Source organism: Thunnus albacares, chromosome 14 (genome assembly GCF_914725855.1).
Source record: "Thunnus albacares chromosome 14, fThuAlb1.1, whole genome shotgun sequence".
Taxonomy (NCBI): domain Eukaryota; kingdom Metazoa; phylum Chordata; class Actinopteri; order Scombriformes; family Scombridae; genus Thunnus; species Thunnus albacares.
The window spans coordinates 3824907-3842909 of NC_058119.1; the positions used below are offsets into that span (position 1 = coordinate 3824907).

The 18003-nt window shown below is 39.6% G+C and overlaps 1 protein-coding gene across 1 annotated transcript in view; it reads right to left on the bottom strand.

Moving 5' to 3' along the window:
• The window catches only part of fancl (FA complementation group L), a 28792-nt gene that overhangs the window by 8213 nt on the left and 2576 nt on the right, over positions 1–18003 (bottom strand). The window contains exons 6-7 of the mRNA XM_044372777.1: positions 10908–11004; positions 7474–7542 (exon numbers count right to left, since the gene is read on the bottom strand). Of these exons, the coding sequence (XP_044228712.1) occupies positions 7474–7542; positions 10908–11004 (166 nt within the window). The remainder of the gene's footprint in view (positions 1–7473; positions 7543–10907; positions 11005–18003) is intronic.

Sequence of the window (18003 nt, forward strand, 5' to 3'; positions counted from 1 at the left end):
TCTGAGAGTAAAATGAGAAATGTGTTATCAATCTCATCTATGTGTGTGTACAGCATATTAATTAGTGAACTTTACAGGTGTATTTTTAAGCTTTGGACAGGGTCATGCTAACTGTTGACCCTTGCTTCCAGTCTTTATGCTAAGCTAAGCTAACCACGCTCTGACTCTAGCTCTGTACTTAACACACAGATATGAGAGTGGTATCAGAGTTTTCATTGCACTGTTGGAAATACGAATCTTTCACAAATTGTGGGACTGTTTCTTTAAGAAGAACTTGGAAATAACGTTCTAGTTTTCAGTCGTCTGGCTAAATCCGTCAGTTGTCGCTTAGCAGTTGACATTTAAGAAAATATGAGTTTTCTTTTTTTATGACAGTAATGTATGTTGCTTTTGAATTATTATTATCATCATCATTATTATTATTATATCTTAGCCATTTAAGGGCAGCGAAAACAAGCTGTGAACAAAACACATTTCAGTATTTTATTGTCCTACTGTGGGAAACTCGGCTTGCAGCAGAAAACAGATAAACAATGACAATACACACAAACAGCACAACAATAGAATCAATAAAAAAAGTGTTTTGTATAAGATAGTACACACATAACAGTGCAACAATAAAAAGATGGATTTTGAATAGGATTGGATAAGAAAACCTTTTGTGTAAGTTAAGAGTGCGTAACTGAAAAAAAAAAAATCTGGCTCTTTACTTTATTCACCATCACGCGAGCCAGCTGTCATTTATTAGCCCATCCGCACGTACGCACTCACACCCAGGTAACTGCTATTTCTCTTGTGTGATCGTACCTGCTCAACCCAAGTTACACAGTGCAAGAACAGGCATTCAGGGCACAGAGTGGGAATGAAAGAGGCACCATCTCCCCTATTACAAGTCAGTGTACCATCAAAATGATTTAGAAGCTGTTATTTTAAGGTAAAATAGTTGCATAATGTTGCTTTTGAATGCCCCCCATAGTACCACGGAAACAGTAAATTGGGATTAGGTTATGTTCAAGAGAGTGCGTTCACCACTATCAGGAAGAAAGATAGTCTTTTAATTTTATTAGTTTAATGACGACACTGAAATAGCACCCTGACAAGCTGGAAATTTAGTTTTGATACAGCTAAATGCAGAGAGCTAATTTGTGGCAACTGGAGTAAACTGAGAGTGCAGATAGCAATTGACCAGTTGGTAAAAACTGAAACAACTTACACACACATGCACACACACACACACGCACACACACACACACACACACACACACACACACACACACACACACACACAGAGGAGAGAAAGGGAAGCTGATAAAGGTGTGGGAGAGCAATACAGATGGAATGAGAGGGAAAAAATTAGGGGAAAAAATGAACCAAAAATTATGGGTCATTGTGCCAGCACAGTGCACACAATTAAGCATCGTCCAGGTGCTGAGAGCCTCAGCAATTACAGCCCAATTAATGCCAGTGGCATGATTACGGTTACGGCTCAGGATAACTATGCGAGGCCCAGTTCAGGAAGATATATATTAAAAAAAAAAGAGAAGAAGAGCTGATAATTGAATTCCTGCTGTATCTGAGAAGAGAACATGAGTGAGACCGGAAGGCTGTAAGAAAATATGAAAGCGACTAAAATCTGAGCTGAGATTTGCTCCTTGGCCATCTCAATCAGTCCTCTTTATCTATTTATGATATCTCTGACTGACCTCAATTTAGCTCCTGAAAGCAGACGGGCTGAAAGAATTCATTCCTCTTTACATGGATGCTACTAAACTTCTATTTTGACACATCACTTTCAGCTTTTTCATTTCTTACAGAGAAGCTTCTGGTTAATAAAGGAATTCTTGGGAAAAAAAACTTTAGACTACTCTCACCCTATAAATGTTTTATAATCAGGTTATGTTTTCAGAATTTGGTATTTTGCAATGAAACACATTGTATAAGTTGTGGCTGTATCTATGAATACTGTATGTTATAAGCTACTTTACATATGACAACAGTACTGTATCCTCCATGAAGACATGAAGGCAGCTGTCAGGTAAAATGATCATTAATTATGTCTATACAGTGTGTCAGTGAATGCACCATGGAAATAAAGACTTGTCTTGTTTGTCCTGATGAGCAGATCTCAGGTCAGAGAACAAACACAGCTGTTGAAGTTAACATTATCAGAGTTTTAAGTGACACTATTTGAGTAACACTAGTGACTACATGTTTACTGTATGATGAATTTATACTTGAAAATGGGAAAGTCTATTTTTTTCTCTTCAAGGAAGAGCCAGTTTTAAAGAACTACATGAGTAGAATGCAGGTATTACATGTCATAACAAGAGAGCATGATTGTGGCTGACTGTGTATGAGGTATGAGTCCTGAACCACCATCCACTGCCTCAGCAGGAGTTTTATCATTTTACTTTATTTGATTTCACTGTAGCTCTCAGTTTGACATAAATACACAAAAGTGACCGGAGGTAACCTTTACAGGTTTGACTTCTGTATATAATAATGTAGATTATGGATATCATTGATTTTCTGAGATGAGAACGGCAGTCTGCACTGTTCAATTTTCTTCCTTTTTTGCTTTTGTGCTTATTGCCGTTTATTATTCCCAAATGCTCAAGAGGGATTTACATATATACATACTACACAGAGGTGTTATCTTGAGCACTTACTAATAAAACCTGAAAAAGAAAGTATCTTTTTGGTTGCCATGTATGTAAATTGCTATGTTGTGTCTTTATTATAATTTTCATGTCAGGGATCTGATCAGAGGTGTGTGAGGATTCTGTAAAGTCTGTAAAATGTGCAGCGAAAACTGCCTCACATTGCCGATTGAAAAGTAAGTAAAGTAATCATTGTGACTGCTGTTTTCTGTTTTATATCAATACAAAATTGAAATCTTTTGGGTTTGTTTGTTTTTACGTGTCAATCCCACAAAATAAAGGATTACATCACATTAATTTCGCAGACGCCTTTATCCAAAGCAACTCATGCAAATATTTGTAGCAATTTATGATTTAGTGGCTTGCTCAAGGACACATCGACAGGACAAACCACCAATCCTATGATAAGTCAACAACCTAAAATAAGTTGGCTCCCTATGTAGATATAAAGAGCTCATTCAAAGGTAACAAAAACACAATGATTCTTATTTTCAGGTGATTATACACTAATTAAAACATCCTCATGAATATTAGTCTGTTCTGCTAGATGCCACTAAATCTTACACACTGGTCCTTTAAGTATTGGCTATGACATTCAAAAACATGAATTGGTCATATTATATAGATACAAGATGCATGCATATATACACACACAGAGGCAGGACTGGTTCATTGTTCAACAGTGGTTATGGTGTCTCCTGTTCAGCCAGCTACACTCTCATTCACCTTTTTTTTTATTCACACTGAAACTTCCTCAATGTCTTAATACATGCAGTTTTGGTTGTTAAAAATCACCTTTGCATAGTCTGCAAGCACAAAAGGATACAAACTACACACACATACACACACATACACACACACACAGGTTTATTTCTCTTCCCATTCTAGTTCCACACAAATGCACAGAGTGGCACGTCTTGGCCCTGCAATGGGGCAGGCAATAATTACTCATTCAAATGAACATGTCAGGACTGCCGACAGACAGGCCCTTCCCCCCGCCACACACACATATACACACACACACACACCCTTCACACATCAGACAAAAACCACACTTGGCACAGATGCAAGCACACACACACACACACACACACACACACACACACACACGTATATGTATATACACACACACACTTCATGTTGCAGTGTGGGAGAGATCCATCAACGGCCCAGCAGGCAGACAGGCTCCATACGGTAGCGCTGTTCTAAGCTGGTCCTCACTGTACGCCTGCCATGTATCAGCTCAGCAACACACACACACACACACACACACACACAGATCTGCCCACACATTAGCATCCCTCTCCTCAAATTCTCTTTCTCTCCTCTCTCTGATTTTTGTCTACACCGTCATTCAACACACACACACACACAAACACGCACTGACAGCGCCCTTCTGTAATATATTTGAAACACTGTGAATGGTCCGGTGCAATGCTCAGATATGGAGCGGTAGTTTTTATGATGGACAAAGGGACTGTTGGTGTGACTATTAAATAAAACTCAAGACATTTCTGTGAATGTGTGTGTGTGTGTGTGTGTGTGTGTGTGAGTGAGTGAGTGACACAAGCTCAGAGGCAGTGACAGAGATGAAAAGCGGAGCCGGAGTGAAAGAAGCAAGACGGCAAACAACAATAACGAGGAGGCAAAGAGATACAAAGAGCCCGCAGCTGGTTTTACATCAAAGCAGTTTCATGCCAATTATAGTGGACTAAATTTAAGGGGCTGAGAGAAAATGTCTTAATACAGCAGGTGGAGGAGTGTTTTGTCAAATTATGCAATAGGTAGCAGAGGATGAGTCAAGTGTATTTGTGAAGCCCTTAATCACGGTTTCAGCCTCAAAGGGTCTAAAAATGTCACATCACAAAACAATAAATGGAAGAAAAATCAGCCGGTCCGCATCTGAGGCTCTGAGGTTTAACAAAAAAGAACCTCAAAAATATCACATACATTTGCTAAATAAATAATGTGACAGATGAGGCTGATTCTCGTGACATAACAGCTAGATATTTGCTACGTTACATGTCTATCCATCATGACCTGATATGTATTTGGCATTGTTACTCACTGACATGAAACACACAGTATGTAAAGGATAAGAAAGTACAAGTTGTGCAGTTATTGAAAATAAACGGAGAAGCAGATTACAGTTATGGTTTATGTCGGTGGTGCATTGACATAATCTCCACGGGGGACTTTTCAAAACCCTATTTTTGAACCATGTCCCCCTTATACGGATTTGATTTAATTCTCTGTTCCATCAGTATGTTCATCATGTGTGACAGGTTACTGTGTGGCTTTACAGCAATAAAACTTACAACAATAAGACTTTTTTTTTGTCCTAAGTTGAACCTCTCTTGCTACATGGCTGCCATACCCTCTTACTGATTCCAGACGTTGAGGTGGACTTATCGTTGGGCGTTAAGGGTTTACAGTGTAGCTTTAGAACCTAACCATGTACATGACATGCATGCTCCTCAAAAACGTAACTACTACTGGGGCTACTGGGTGACAGAGATTCCATGCAGAGACCACGACAACTCTGACTGGTCAGCTTGGGCTGGAAACATCTGTCAAAAACATTTTCACCTTTTACTTATTAGGGATGTTGATTCTCATATTTTTCACTGATTGAGTAATTGTGTTATATACTTGATTCTATATTGAATAATTCCACTGAATAGAAATGTACAATATTGGCCCTGATCATAAGATGTAAAAGTAAAACATGAAATGATTCCGATAAAGTGGAATGAAAATCCCACATCTGTGTAACTGTCCGTCACATACTCACACTCTCTCTCTCGTTAGGCTGTTGGAAGCGGTGGAAATTATTCTCTCTGATAGTTAGCATTTTTTAGACTTTCTTTCTTGAGCTTCTTATCATCTGTGACGCTGGATATTCTTGGCCGCTTGACAGATGATTTGGTCCCGCTGTGTTTCTGCGGTCCATGTTGGGAGACGCTTTCAGCTTGTTTTTCTACTCGTCAGGAATTTAATTCCTCCACGGCATGTTACATGATCCGCCAGAAACTCCCGTAGGTTGAACTGGGCTTCCTGAGAATTTTTTAGGGCTGACTAACTCCAAAAGACACATTATAAACAGACTTGGAGAAACTTGCTGGCCGAGCAACAATGAGGCTACGGACAATCCATAAAACAACACTCAGTCAATCATCTAGTCCTCAAATATAACACAGCTCCTGCTTTTTTAAATGTTATCTCCAGAAAAAATAATCATCTGATATTCAGTCCAATACAGTATTTATAAAATGCCGTCTTGGTGGTGCAGAAGATCAATGAGGTACATGTCCGATTAGTAACTGATTAATCTTTTACTTGTACCCATCCCTACTGCTCACCACAATTACCACTCTCTATCACAATCAATAAAAGAACGGCAACGCAGTGTTTGAACAGCTGTACACTTCTATCCAGTAATGAGACTACAAGTACATGCCTCACCCATCATCCCTCTATATATCAGAGTGAATGAAGTAGACTATAAACACAGTTACTGCAGGGAATATAATTAAAGCAATATAAGGTTTGATGACGTTCAATACGTTCATCTAATGCTGTGGTTGTGCTATCGACGGCTGAAATCCAACTGATCTGATTGTGAACTATGAATAAAAATGCTGAAGGTATCTATGATAGGACTGTCTTTAACCCCTTGCTCCAGGTATGAACCCAGCCTTCTGCAACCTGAGAAGAAGAGCTGCAGACATGATTCAGTGCTGAAAAAAGTACTGCCATCTAAGCAGTACAAAAAACCCCCCAAAAAACAACCCAAACAAATAAATTACAATTGCACTTTACACTTGACCACAGCAGTATCTCTCTCTCTCTATCTAGTACCTAACCCAATATAAAACGAAGACCTTCAGGAGCTGTTGCAATAAGTCTGATTGGATGAGTTATGGTAGAGCTTTACTAAAGTTAAATGAAATTCATAAAAGTTCAAATATGTACAACCCTAAGGACATTAGTGATTTTTTAAATTGGAAATTTTTAGTGCATTATTATGTAGCTTTTTTGGGGATTTAATCACAGTGGGCCTTTCCTGAAATGATGAGAAATGTTGTGAACAAATCATAGAATGCATACAGACACGAGCTGCATGAAATAACAAATACTACTCATTCTAAATTCAGACTTGTGTAAACCAAAATACTTGACCTCAGAAAAAGGCTATTAATGTGTAACTCAATGTTGAAAGTTAATGCTTGTGGTATTGGTTTACATTTTTTTGCCACAGATTTTTGTCTTTTTTTTGAAGTATAAAACGTTGTATATTTTTAATGTGTAAGATGCTTATTGTATCTATTGTGGGTGGCACGATGAGGCAGTAGTTAGCACTGTCACCTCACAGCAAGATGGTTCTGGGTTCAAACCCGTTGGCCGGCTGGGGCCCTCCTCTGTGAAGTTTGCATGTTCTCCTCATGCCTGCTTGGGTTCTCTCCAAGTACTCCGGCTTCCCCCACAGACCAAAAATATAGGTAAACCTAAGTTAATTGGTGACTCTAAATTGCCCGTGGGTGTGAATGGTTGTCTGTCTCTATACTATATGTTAGCCCTGTGATTGACTGGTGATCTGTCCAGGGTGTACCATACCTCTCACCCAATGTCAGTTGAGATTGGCCACGCGACCCTCTAGCGGATAAGCAATAAAGAAAATGAATGAAGATACTTATTGCGGTTTATGGTCAAAGACACTTTCCATTTTTCTCTTTTTTGAACTTTTTTTTTCTGCTAACAGAAAAATACCTTGTAGCAGCTGATACACCAGCACTAGATAGTGCATACATACCTGTGGTGTCCAGGTTATGGCCAGAGGGACTGGCAGGTCAGCTGTGCATTCAGGAGCCTCTGCAGGGTGCTGTGGGTGTAGGAGATAGGGCAGTTATGTATCTTAAATTAAGTTAATTGAGTAAAATAAAAAATAAGTGATCCTCTGAATCCCTGCTTTAATAACGCTCAGACAGGATGGCAGAAACTGCACCTTTTATTTGCTGTGGCAAAGTATGACATTTGCATCCAAATTATTACAGTAAGAAAATCCTTGCTCTCTCTGTAAGTTATTTTTTTGTCTCTTAGCACTTCTCTCTTACATGATGTTTCTACATTGGCTAGAATACTGAAAGGTCAGTAAAGCTCTGACCCTCTGTGGCGCTGGTTTCTGTGATTTTGATTAAGTGTAAGGCACACTTGTGTAAAAGGGCCAACTAAAGTTTATTAATGTATTAGTTATATAAAGTAAATTCTAGGAAAAGTGGCTGTTATTTACTATTTTATATGCATATTTTTCATATTTTAGTGAGAAGACTAAAGCCTAATATCACAATTGTCTGCTCTACCATAAGCTGCTATCATTAGCGTGTCTGGCTAACTAGCTTACTTTCAAGGCCAAAGAACATTTCATCTGGGAACTACATGTTTTGGGGTTACAGGTTACATTACACAAAAAGCCTTAAAAGTTCACAACAGTACATCCACTGTGTGTTATTTAGCCACTGTGTAGTAGCCAGTCGTGGATGCTACTAGTTATATCGGAAAGTAGGCTAACGTTAGCTGCTCTGTCCTTCTCTATATTGGATTTGGCTAAGTTTACACTTGATCAACACAAGCCAAACTTGTTATCAGAGATAGCTTTACGTACGCATTGGTTAGTCCTCACCCTAAAAGCTTTTTTTTGTAATGTTAAAAGTTAAAGACATTAAAATATAAATCTAACTTCTGTCTTGTACAATTATGTAAACAAAGCTACCAAACGGGGTTATGTTAAAATGAATGAAACAAATGAAATAAGGACAAAATGTAAGATTTGATCATACTTATAATACTAGCAGTAGCTAGCTCTACACTGCAATACAATAACAATGCTTTTTTTATTTCCATGTCATCAGTTGATGAGGATGTTGACTTTTTGCCTGGAACATACAGCTTTAGCCTCAGTGTTTTAGCACATTTTCATGGATATTACTGTCAAGTACATATTTAAGACACTCTTACAGGGTTCTTGTTTTAAAACCAGTCAGCTGGAAACATTAAAAAAACAGATGGAGACAGCTTTTTCAACTACTGAGCTAGCTAGCTTTATTTGTTCTTGCTAATTATTCAAATACTGTCTTTTAATTGAGAACTTAGAATTTACAGTAAACCCTTGCATCACTGCCAGTCAGCTTTAATATGTTGCTTGAACCTCATAGAGTCTTTAATAATAAGCTTTGGTCAGTATATAAAAGCCAGGTTTCCTCTGTCCTTTCACCTTCAACATCATGCAACTTTCCCTCCTTTCCCCCTGCTCTTCCTCTCCCCTGCCACCCAAGCCTCCATGTGTCTGTGCCAGCGCTGCCTCCTCCCTTGCTGTGCCTGGTGAGGGATGACCTGGCGCTGGATCTGGTGAAGGCAGCTGGAACACGGGGAGGACTGCAAGCTATTTTTACCCGGTGCCAGAGGGGTGAAGAGGGCCAGGTGGGCAGGTGGGCACAGAGTGGGGTCCCAGCACCCTCTCTTATCCCTGGTGGATGTCATCTGGGCTTAGGTAAGCACCACCTCATCATGCCACCCACCCACCATGCACAGAATACGCAACCCCACTGTGAGCTACTTACACTCCTGCCAGCCAATAGATGCTCTACTCTGCCTGAGATTTTAAGAAAAGAGTTTCAGAAAGGTGGAGGTGAGAAAGGTAGCCTCACTTGTGCAATAGTGAAATGTATTATAAATTTTATGAAACGTATGTTTCATCTCAATATCTTTCATTGCAAATATTATTATGTTACAGCTTATTATTATAAGTTATGTTAGGAAAACATAATTTTATTCTGACTTTGAGTCTTATTTTGTAGTTTTGGCCATTGTTCCAATCAGTTTTAAAAACACTGTGCTCACAAAGTTCATTGCTGAGATCTATGCCCCTGGCTATAATTTGAGTCACAGTAATTATGTCCATGCCGCTTTTTATCTCAGAATTTACAGTGGCTTTTTTAGCTTTAGAAAAAACATACAAATATTAGACCTTCATCATGGTCAACCTTCAAAACCTCAAGGTATAAAACTTATAAAACTTGGCTGTCTATGGGGAAAAAACTTTTTTGGCTGCGAGGGATTTTTATTGTAGTACTGCAGTTAGCCACTGGGGCAAAGTGACACATCGGTTCTCTAAATAAATCAATGCGATTTACAGACTGACTTCCTAATTCAACTTTGACCTATTGTAATTGCTGTTTTTGTGCATGCACACAGTCTTCCGGAGTGCAACAAAGGATTCCCTGATTTTGTTTTTACCTCCAAATAAAGTGGTGTAGATAAACTGGCTAAACTATTGACTTGTTTACAACCTGTCTGATCGTCTGACTGGTCGTGTTTCTTGACCCGTCAGTGATGTTGCCATGTTTCCAGATCTCAGCAATTACTTTGGTGAGTAAAGTAATTGCTGATAAAAAAATAATGTACAAAATTCTGAAAATAAGACCCAAGTTGTAATAAATTGGAATTATTGTCCTTTAAGGTTAACAAGAGGTGCTACTGTTTACTGTACTGCATTTTTATTGTAGCTATATGTTAACTGATACAAGATCATGATAATTTAAGAATGTAGACTATTCTAGCACAGTCTGACCACTACAGAGTCTATATGAGACACATTTCAGATTCAATACTAAAAATCAACCAAAACCATCATCTGTGCTGAGACAAAAATCTCACTAAACACACTCTGTCACCTCTTATTTGACAATTTGGAGTGACACGCACACATTTAAATCGCCCTGCAATACGCTGCTATTCCACCGTCCTGCGTTTAGCTTTACCTACAATAGGTAAATGGTTTTGTGTACTTCTCTCGATAGCAGCGAGTGGAGACAGCAGCTATGCAGAAGAGTGTGGGTGTATTGGTTTTCTGTATTCATAGAGCAAGGTTTTCCATCATGCTGAGGTCTATGTAGAGATGTTTTATCTGTGCTACATCTCAGTCACAGCGGGTTATCATGTCTCTCCACACCCTCTCTGGTTTGACCTAGATTTAGGGGCGCAGATGTAAATCACTGATTTGCTATCAGCAAATTGAACGTCCCATATGCGTTTAGTGAAGTCAGCCCGTTTGGATTTGGATTGGCTGTAGGTCAACATCAAGCTGTAGAGTATTCCATTTGATGATGAATAATTTTCAGTGTGAAAATGATCCAGTCCTTATAGTAAACTGTGTGTGTTCCTGTGCGTGCAGGTAAGAGTGTGACTTACCTTAGTCTTGAGGTTAATAGTGAGAATGTGCTGCCTTCCAGAAGAGTCCTCCGCCTTCAGCCTCAACATGCGGAACTCTGTGTCTATGAAAAGCAGCCTGAAGATGGACACACACAATGTATACACAATAAATCAACATATTGAATCTGTTCACAGAGAAGGGGACACATTACACTGTAAACTGACAGCATCCATCATCTATCATTAATCACGGCTGCAGAAAGCAACATTGAGACATCAACTCTCTGCCTTCAGATTTATGACTCCTGGTACAAACACGGTGACATTACATCAGGCTACAGCTCCCTGCTCACACCAAAATACAGCAAGGCAGAACTACAAGCTTTACATGTCTAAATTCTAATTTGCATTCTTCTCCAGAAAGTGCCTTTTTAATGCTCTAATGGAGGAATATAACAAATCCAATCATGCTGAGCCCAAAGCATCATTGTCATACTAAGTAAACACAGAAACAGTCTGGATTCTATGCTCCCTAACAAAACTGTAAGCAAATAGACTGACTCCATGTACACTCTGGTAATTTCACTACAATACTTAATAACTCAGGACTCCACTGCCAGCACATCAATTGACTGGTACAAAGAACTAGAGTCCTCATACTGCTCTGTTTTAATACATTTTTCACTAATGGCACAATAAAAAAGGCTGCTAATGTACACTAATTGACACACTCACATTCAAAAAATGACTATGAGGAACACGTGGGTGTTCCCTGTACAGTTCCCTACTACTGAATAAGTGAGGGGTCACCTATAATAATTTCATTGGTCTAAGTGTCAAAAAAAGTTCCTGTGTGTCTCTTGGTTACCTTCCTGTTTAAGAAAAAGTGACAGTAGCAAAATTCTAGAGGCAAGAATGTATTCTGGGAATTGTAGGCATGACGTTTTAGGAGAGTGACACCCCAAACTATTGACTTTATGAAGTGACACAAAAAATACCCCTTGCAAACATGCATCTCATTATGTAAATGTGATGGCGATGTTATATGTTGGCCTTGTGTATGAATAAGCACCCGAATCACTTTTAAATAAAAGTCACAATGGCAATCTTATCTTTTCCCAATCTTAGGTCAGACTTAGTTAGATTTCTGTAAAATGTCCAACAAGTCTAAACTACATGCCATCTTAGTTACAGCAGGTTACAGCAGCACAAGGTTAAACTAGATTGTTTGCATTATCATTTTTTCATATTCACTCAAAAAAAAAACCAAACCCTCTTACAACCAACCTCATCAAACTAGGACTGTAACTAATCTTGATCACTTGTTTGGTCTATAAAACATCAGTAAACAGTGAAAAAACATCCGTCACAGTATCTAGAGCACATGGTGATGTCATTAAACACTCAAATACTCTAAAACATTCAATTTACTTAAATGTAAGAGCAAGAAAAGCAGCAAAATCTCACATTTGAACCATCATTTTTTTTGTTTTTGCTTGAAGATTACTTAAACGATTATCAAAATAGCTGCAGATTAATTTTCCTTCAATCGACGTACAGTGTGAGTAAACAGAAAATACTGTTCTTCCTTCATATCATTACTTTTCAACCTAATACTGATCTCTAGTAGTACCACTGCTCCTTCTTGCACACCGCATAATGGTTCTCTCTGTACCGGACCTGTCATATAAAGCCATAACAAACAAACAACAAGTTCTTATAAAACGATGTCTCTGCAGGTGACCTTAAGGTGAGTACAAATGATCAAGCTTAAGTCACCCTATAAACCAGACCCCCTCCTTCCTGAGCTAATTATAACCTATTGAGGCGGAGGACAAAACACTGATCTGGCCAGAGCATGCACCATCACTGCTGTCAGATTTACTGCTCCCTCTGCCGCTCCAGCACACTATGAAAGAATCAGATCCTCCCCCTCTCCAGTCCATCTCCAGTTTCTCTCCAGTCCATCTCCAGTCTACTGAGACCTAAAGACAAAAGACCGATCTGAGACAAAAGGATTTGGACAGTCCTCCTCCAGATTTACAGTACATTACGATGGACGCTCTGTGCCGGGCCTGATGTGGTTGTATATCTGCTGAGGATTTATGGAGTGTGTTAGAAAGGAGTGATGTGAACGGTGTGCTCGGGGATGACACACACACACTTAGGGAAGTGATGGAATGATGGCAGACGATGTCCGCTGTGCCCGTGCTCATAAAAGTGTCTGCTCGCTCGCACACTTGCAATCAAACACAGGCGAAGGGCAGCAATGTCGAAGTGTCATGTGCGCACATACAAACACATGATATCATGATCAGGCCGATTTGACTCTCTCTCTCTCTGCTCCCACTCTTACTCAGTCTCACCACCCCCCATCTCTACTCCATCTCCCCATCTCTAAAACTATGTCCATGTTGAGATCTCCTAAACACATCCCCTAATCTTCTCACTGTAACACACATACACGCAAAATGTCAGGAGTATGTCGATATCAGTCAGTGCTACCTGTTAATAGCAGATTAAAATAATCTAGCAGCAGTAGAGAACTTCTTCAATAGACGACACTCTGTATCCTCAGGTACACAAATAGTACACACCCATAAAATACCCATTACAGTGCACAGCAATAAATACACAAATCTGTCAAGCAAGACCGGTTAATAGACCTATGCAAGTGACCAAAGTGACAAGCATCAAATTGATCAATAAAAGAAGTTAAATCATTGAAATAAAGTGCTGGCGCTTTGCAGAATACATGAATAAAAGAATTCTGGCTCTATAAAAAGAAATATCTGTTTCACTTTCATCCTATTTGTGTCATGACACCTGAGTAAATCACTGCATATTCTTTGTACTTCTGCAGTCTGTTAAGGCTTAATTGGCAAACATACAGTATAAAGTATTTGCAGATTTATAAAAAGCCAAATGTAATTGTAAATGTAATTTAAAAATGATTGAAAGCAACTTAGATTTAAATGAAACTTTTTATCACCCACTGTTCCACCATCTGGACCCCTGCACCTTGTGGGACTTTCTCAAACAGTAAAACTGGAAATACCAAACTGAAGAAGTTTCATTTAAATGTATGCAGTGACCCCCTACATTTGTGTTCTCCAGGGGCTGTGTACTTTTGAGAGATGGACAATATTGGTAGTGTAATTTGATTGGCATAATATCTGTGAACAAGCACTAAAAATTGTTCATTACAGAATATCAGTTCAATTTAAATGGCCTGAGAAGCAGTTAACTAGCATGGGAGGTGACATCAGTAGCTGCTTAGTTAATCTGCACTCCCAGCGTTACTTTGTACCTCTGTACGTTACTCAGTGTTGTGATTCCAAGCATGTGGTAATGTACCAAGTTTTGTTAGTCTAGCCACCACGGCAGGTAGACACATGATGGAGAGAAAGCTAACGCTAGCTAAACCCATGTGTTTGCGGGATTGAACACCACACTGAGTGTATAGGAGTGTGATAGTGGCACTGCACAGGTGTTTAAATGACATAAAAACAGTAACAGCTAGTAGCAAACAGTGTTAACATTAGCAAGCTAGGCTAACTATCCTCCACTTATCCTGCATTGTATAATTACAATCAAAATGAACCTTGAATGCAAAACTTAACAGCATGATAACTGTACTTACACAAAAAGCGAAGAGAATTGAAGTTTCAAAATGATTTTGAAAATATGGTGGGGCAAGGCAGTGGGTGTTAAAAGATTAAGGTAAAAAAAAGAATAAAGTAGACAAAACAGCCAATTTTCAAGTAAATATTCAAGCTGTAAAACAATAAATGATTGAAAAAAATGGGTTGAAAAACAAGACCACAGGAAACTGTTGTTAACAGACAGTTGTGTTTGCTAAAGCACATATAATTCATTCTGTATGAAGAGAGGACAAGTCAGACCAGCATTCAGTATCGGCCAACTTTAAGGTTTAGTTTTTGGAAACAGTATCAGCAGTGGAAAAAGTCTCATCAGTACATTGCCAACACACACATTTCCACCTCCTCTCCTCTGGGGTCTCACGCCCATGATAGCAGGGACTTGCTGCTGCCCCTACTTGGCCATGATGGAAACAGCGTGACAGTCAGACGTCCTGCTGGGAAGACTGATGAGAGCATCCCATTTGCAACTCCACAGCCAAGTGAGCTGTTTCCAGACAGTGCATGACACGCACGTTTGTGCTTGCACGTGCGTGCTTGTCTCTATGAGTTTTTTTTGTGTCGACTAAGTGATTCATGAACGGTGAGATCAACACATATGTGGTGCACATGTGTGTTGCATGCAAAAAAAAAAAAAAAAGGAAAAGGAAATAGAGGACGATGAACGTAACATGCACACAAATGTAATGTATGAAAAAAAACCCACAGACTCATTTTATAAAGCACAGAGACTCCTATATATTCATTAGCCTGGTTTACAGTCTAACTGTGTTAACCAGGACATTCTCATTACTTACTGGATGTAACTGCATAACTCCTACTACCATTTGTGATGCATGCATCACATGATTATAGGAGTAATTTATTAGCTGACCTAATAATGTAACAAAAACAAAGATGATGAAAAAAAAAAAAAAACCCTTGTTAGAAAGCGTCTAATCCCTCAGCCCTGGTCCTAGTTGGCCCAGCAGAGCCCTGCTGTCAAAGAGCCGCTATAACTGGCCTCAGAAGAGCAGCAACACAGTGTGACAGAGTGATAACACTGTGATAAGAAGAGACGACGCTTGTGTGCGTGCACCAAGAGGCTGTGAACATGGAGTGCCAGCTGTGCCCGTAATGAGGCCCGGAGCTTCCAGGGCCACGTTTTGGGGCCAGCGAGTGATGGCGGCTGACCTACTTGACCTCATTTTCCATTAATTAACACATGGTATGCCATCTCCAGCCAATTAAGATGACCACACTCTCAAAAACACAGAGATGGAGACATGGGGAGAGAGAGAGAGAGAGAGAGAGAAGAGAGAGAGAAAGACTCACTTACCTGGCCCAATCAGCAGACAGAATTACAACTGAAAACCCCTGGTGGCTATTAGCACGGCCCATACCAATTAAGACGCTAAGCGAATCTCGAGTGCTTTGGAGATTGAGGCCCACTGTGTATAATGCCTCCTAACCGTAACGCGACACTGAAAATGATGTTGGTCCCATTTCCAGCATAAAGCATACCTTCACCCCCCCCTTCTCCTATTAAAACCTGAGAGTCTTCAATTAGAGCCATTTGCATTTTGCTAATATCATAATTGTAGCCGTGGTCATTAATAGGAAAGTGGAAAATGAGTGTAGTAGTCAAGGCTTAATCCGAGCTGGGGGAGAATAGATATCTTCCTACCCGCCCCTCCTTCTCTCCTGACGAGTGGAGTCGGCGGTATTAGCCGGGCCTGTCAACGCACGTGGGCTGACAGTTATTAAATGTGACCTGGATTTAACTATAACTCAATAACTAAAAATAAGGAAGTCATTAAGAGCCATTTGTTAATGTGGAGCTGTGTTGTTGCAGGCTCTCCCATCAGTTTAGACTGCTGGGGGAAAAAAAAAAAACACACAAGCTCCATATAGTCATTTAAAGCAGTGGAGGTTTCTCCTCATATATACAACTCGACACAGTTAGGAATGTTAATCTTACCTCTGGGGAGAACATGCAAAAGTTAAAAAAAACATTAATAACAATAAGTTACAGTCATGTTAGCAGCTTACAATTGCCTATTTTTGCCCATAAACTTGGGTTTATATAAAAAATGTCACTGTATAGCTTCTACAAAGAAAAGGAAAAGCATCGGATCATCGTGTTCCATCAGCAGGCAATTCTGCAGGCAAATGACTCTCAGCGTATCCTGGGACCATGTAAGCGGGGAAGGCAACATTACCATGTTGTTCATTAAGAGAAAATAACTATTTGATCATCGCTACAATTTAAACTACTATTTACATTGACGTTCTGTGGTAATTCATCCAGCGAGCACTGCGGTAGTGTCTTATCGGCTGTAACACGGATCACAGTTACATCTACATGTCATCTTTAACGAGCTCCTTGAAAACAGGATGATTCCTCTCAAGAGGCTTATCCTGATACATTTGGTATGCTTGAATATTGCGATGCCTTCACTGTCAGTGTGCACGGAACGTTGAAATCTGAGTGTCTGCTCCCGGAGTTTTAGCCAACACGCTGAAATAAAGAACTAAATAACACTAAGGTTTAGTTTCCATTTGGTTTCACTTTCTCGCTCCATCTCTCTCTCTCTCTCTGTCTCTCTTTTTCTCTCGCTTCCCATCCCTTGTTTCAGCTGGGGGGGACGGGGGGGTGTGCTGGATGACATGCATGGGTGCTGGATGGTTGGATGATGGCTGGATGATCATACAGTACATTTTCTGATCATCCTATCATTGCGTTTGTTTGCTGATATCTGATTGGGGGTTTGGGGGGTTGGGGGGGGGGTGGGGGCTCCACTATGGTCTAAGCCTACTACTGTGACAGAGATACAGCTGCATTTACTTTACATACAAGCACATGAATGGACAAGACACAGCAAAACCAACAAAGATTGACCACAATGCAGCCTGCTGATGACAGTGTGGTCTCATTTGGAGGGAAACTGATGCGGACTCCAAGTTAATAAAATATCAACCTCTCAAATTGTAAGAAACAGAATATGTAACTAGCATAAATAGTAAGTAACAACATCAGTAACAGCTCTGCATTATCTAGAGTTGAGCACACAGGAAGGTATGCTTCAGTCTGAATGAGAAATGTGAGTGTTTATCAGATCATAAAGCCCTTGTGTCTCCTCAGATTATTTAAATTAACCAAATCAATGAGCAGAGTATGTTTTTAAGCCTAGTTATTCATCTCTTTCCAAAAATATGACCTCACAGCAGTATATCATTACCAGACAGAGCTGAGGGACAGCAGAGTGCTGGAGAGTCCTCGGTCAGTCGTGCATAGGCGCTGAGGGCTGGAGGGAGAAGAGCTTAGGCTATTTTATATTATATTTTAGTTCTGAATTGCTGGACGATTACCACATTAGACAAGAATGAATTGTTTTCACAATCCAAATAATGTATCTATTATTATTCTCATTAGCTGATTAATTGTTTAGTCTATGAATGATAGTGACAAATAGTGAAAAGCTCAAGTCATC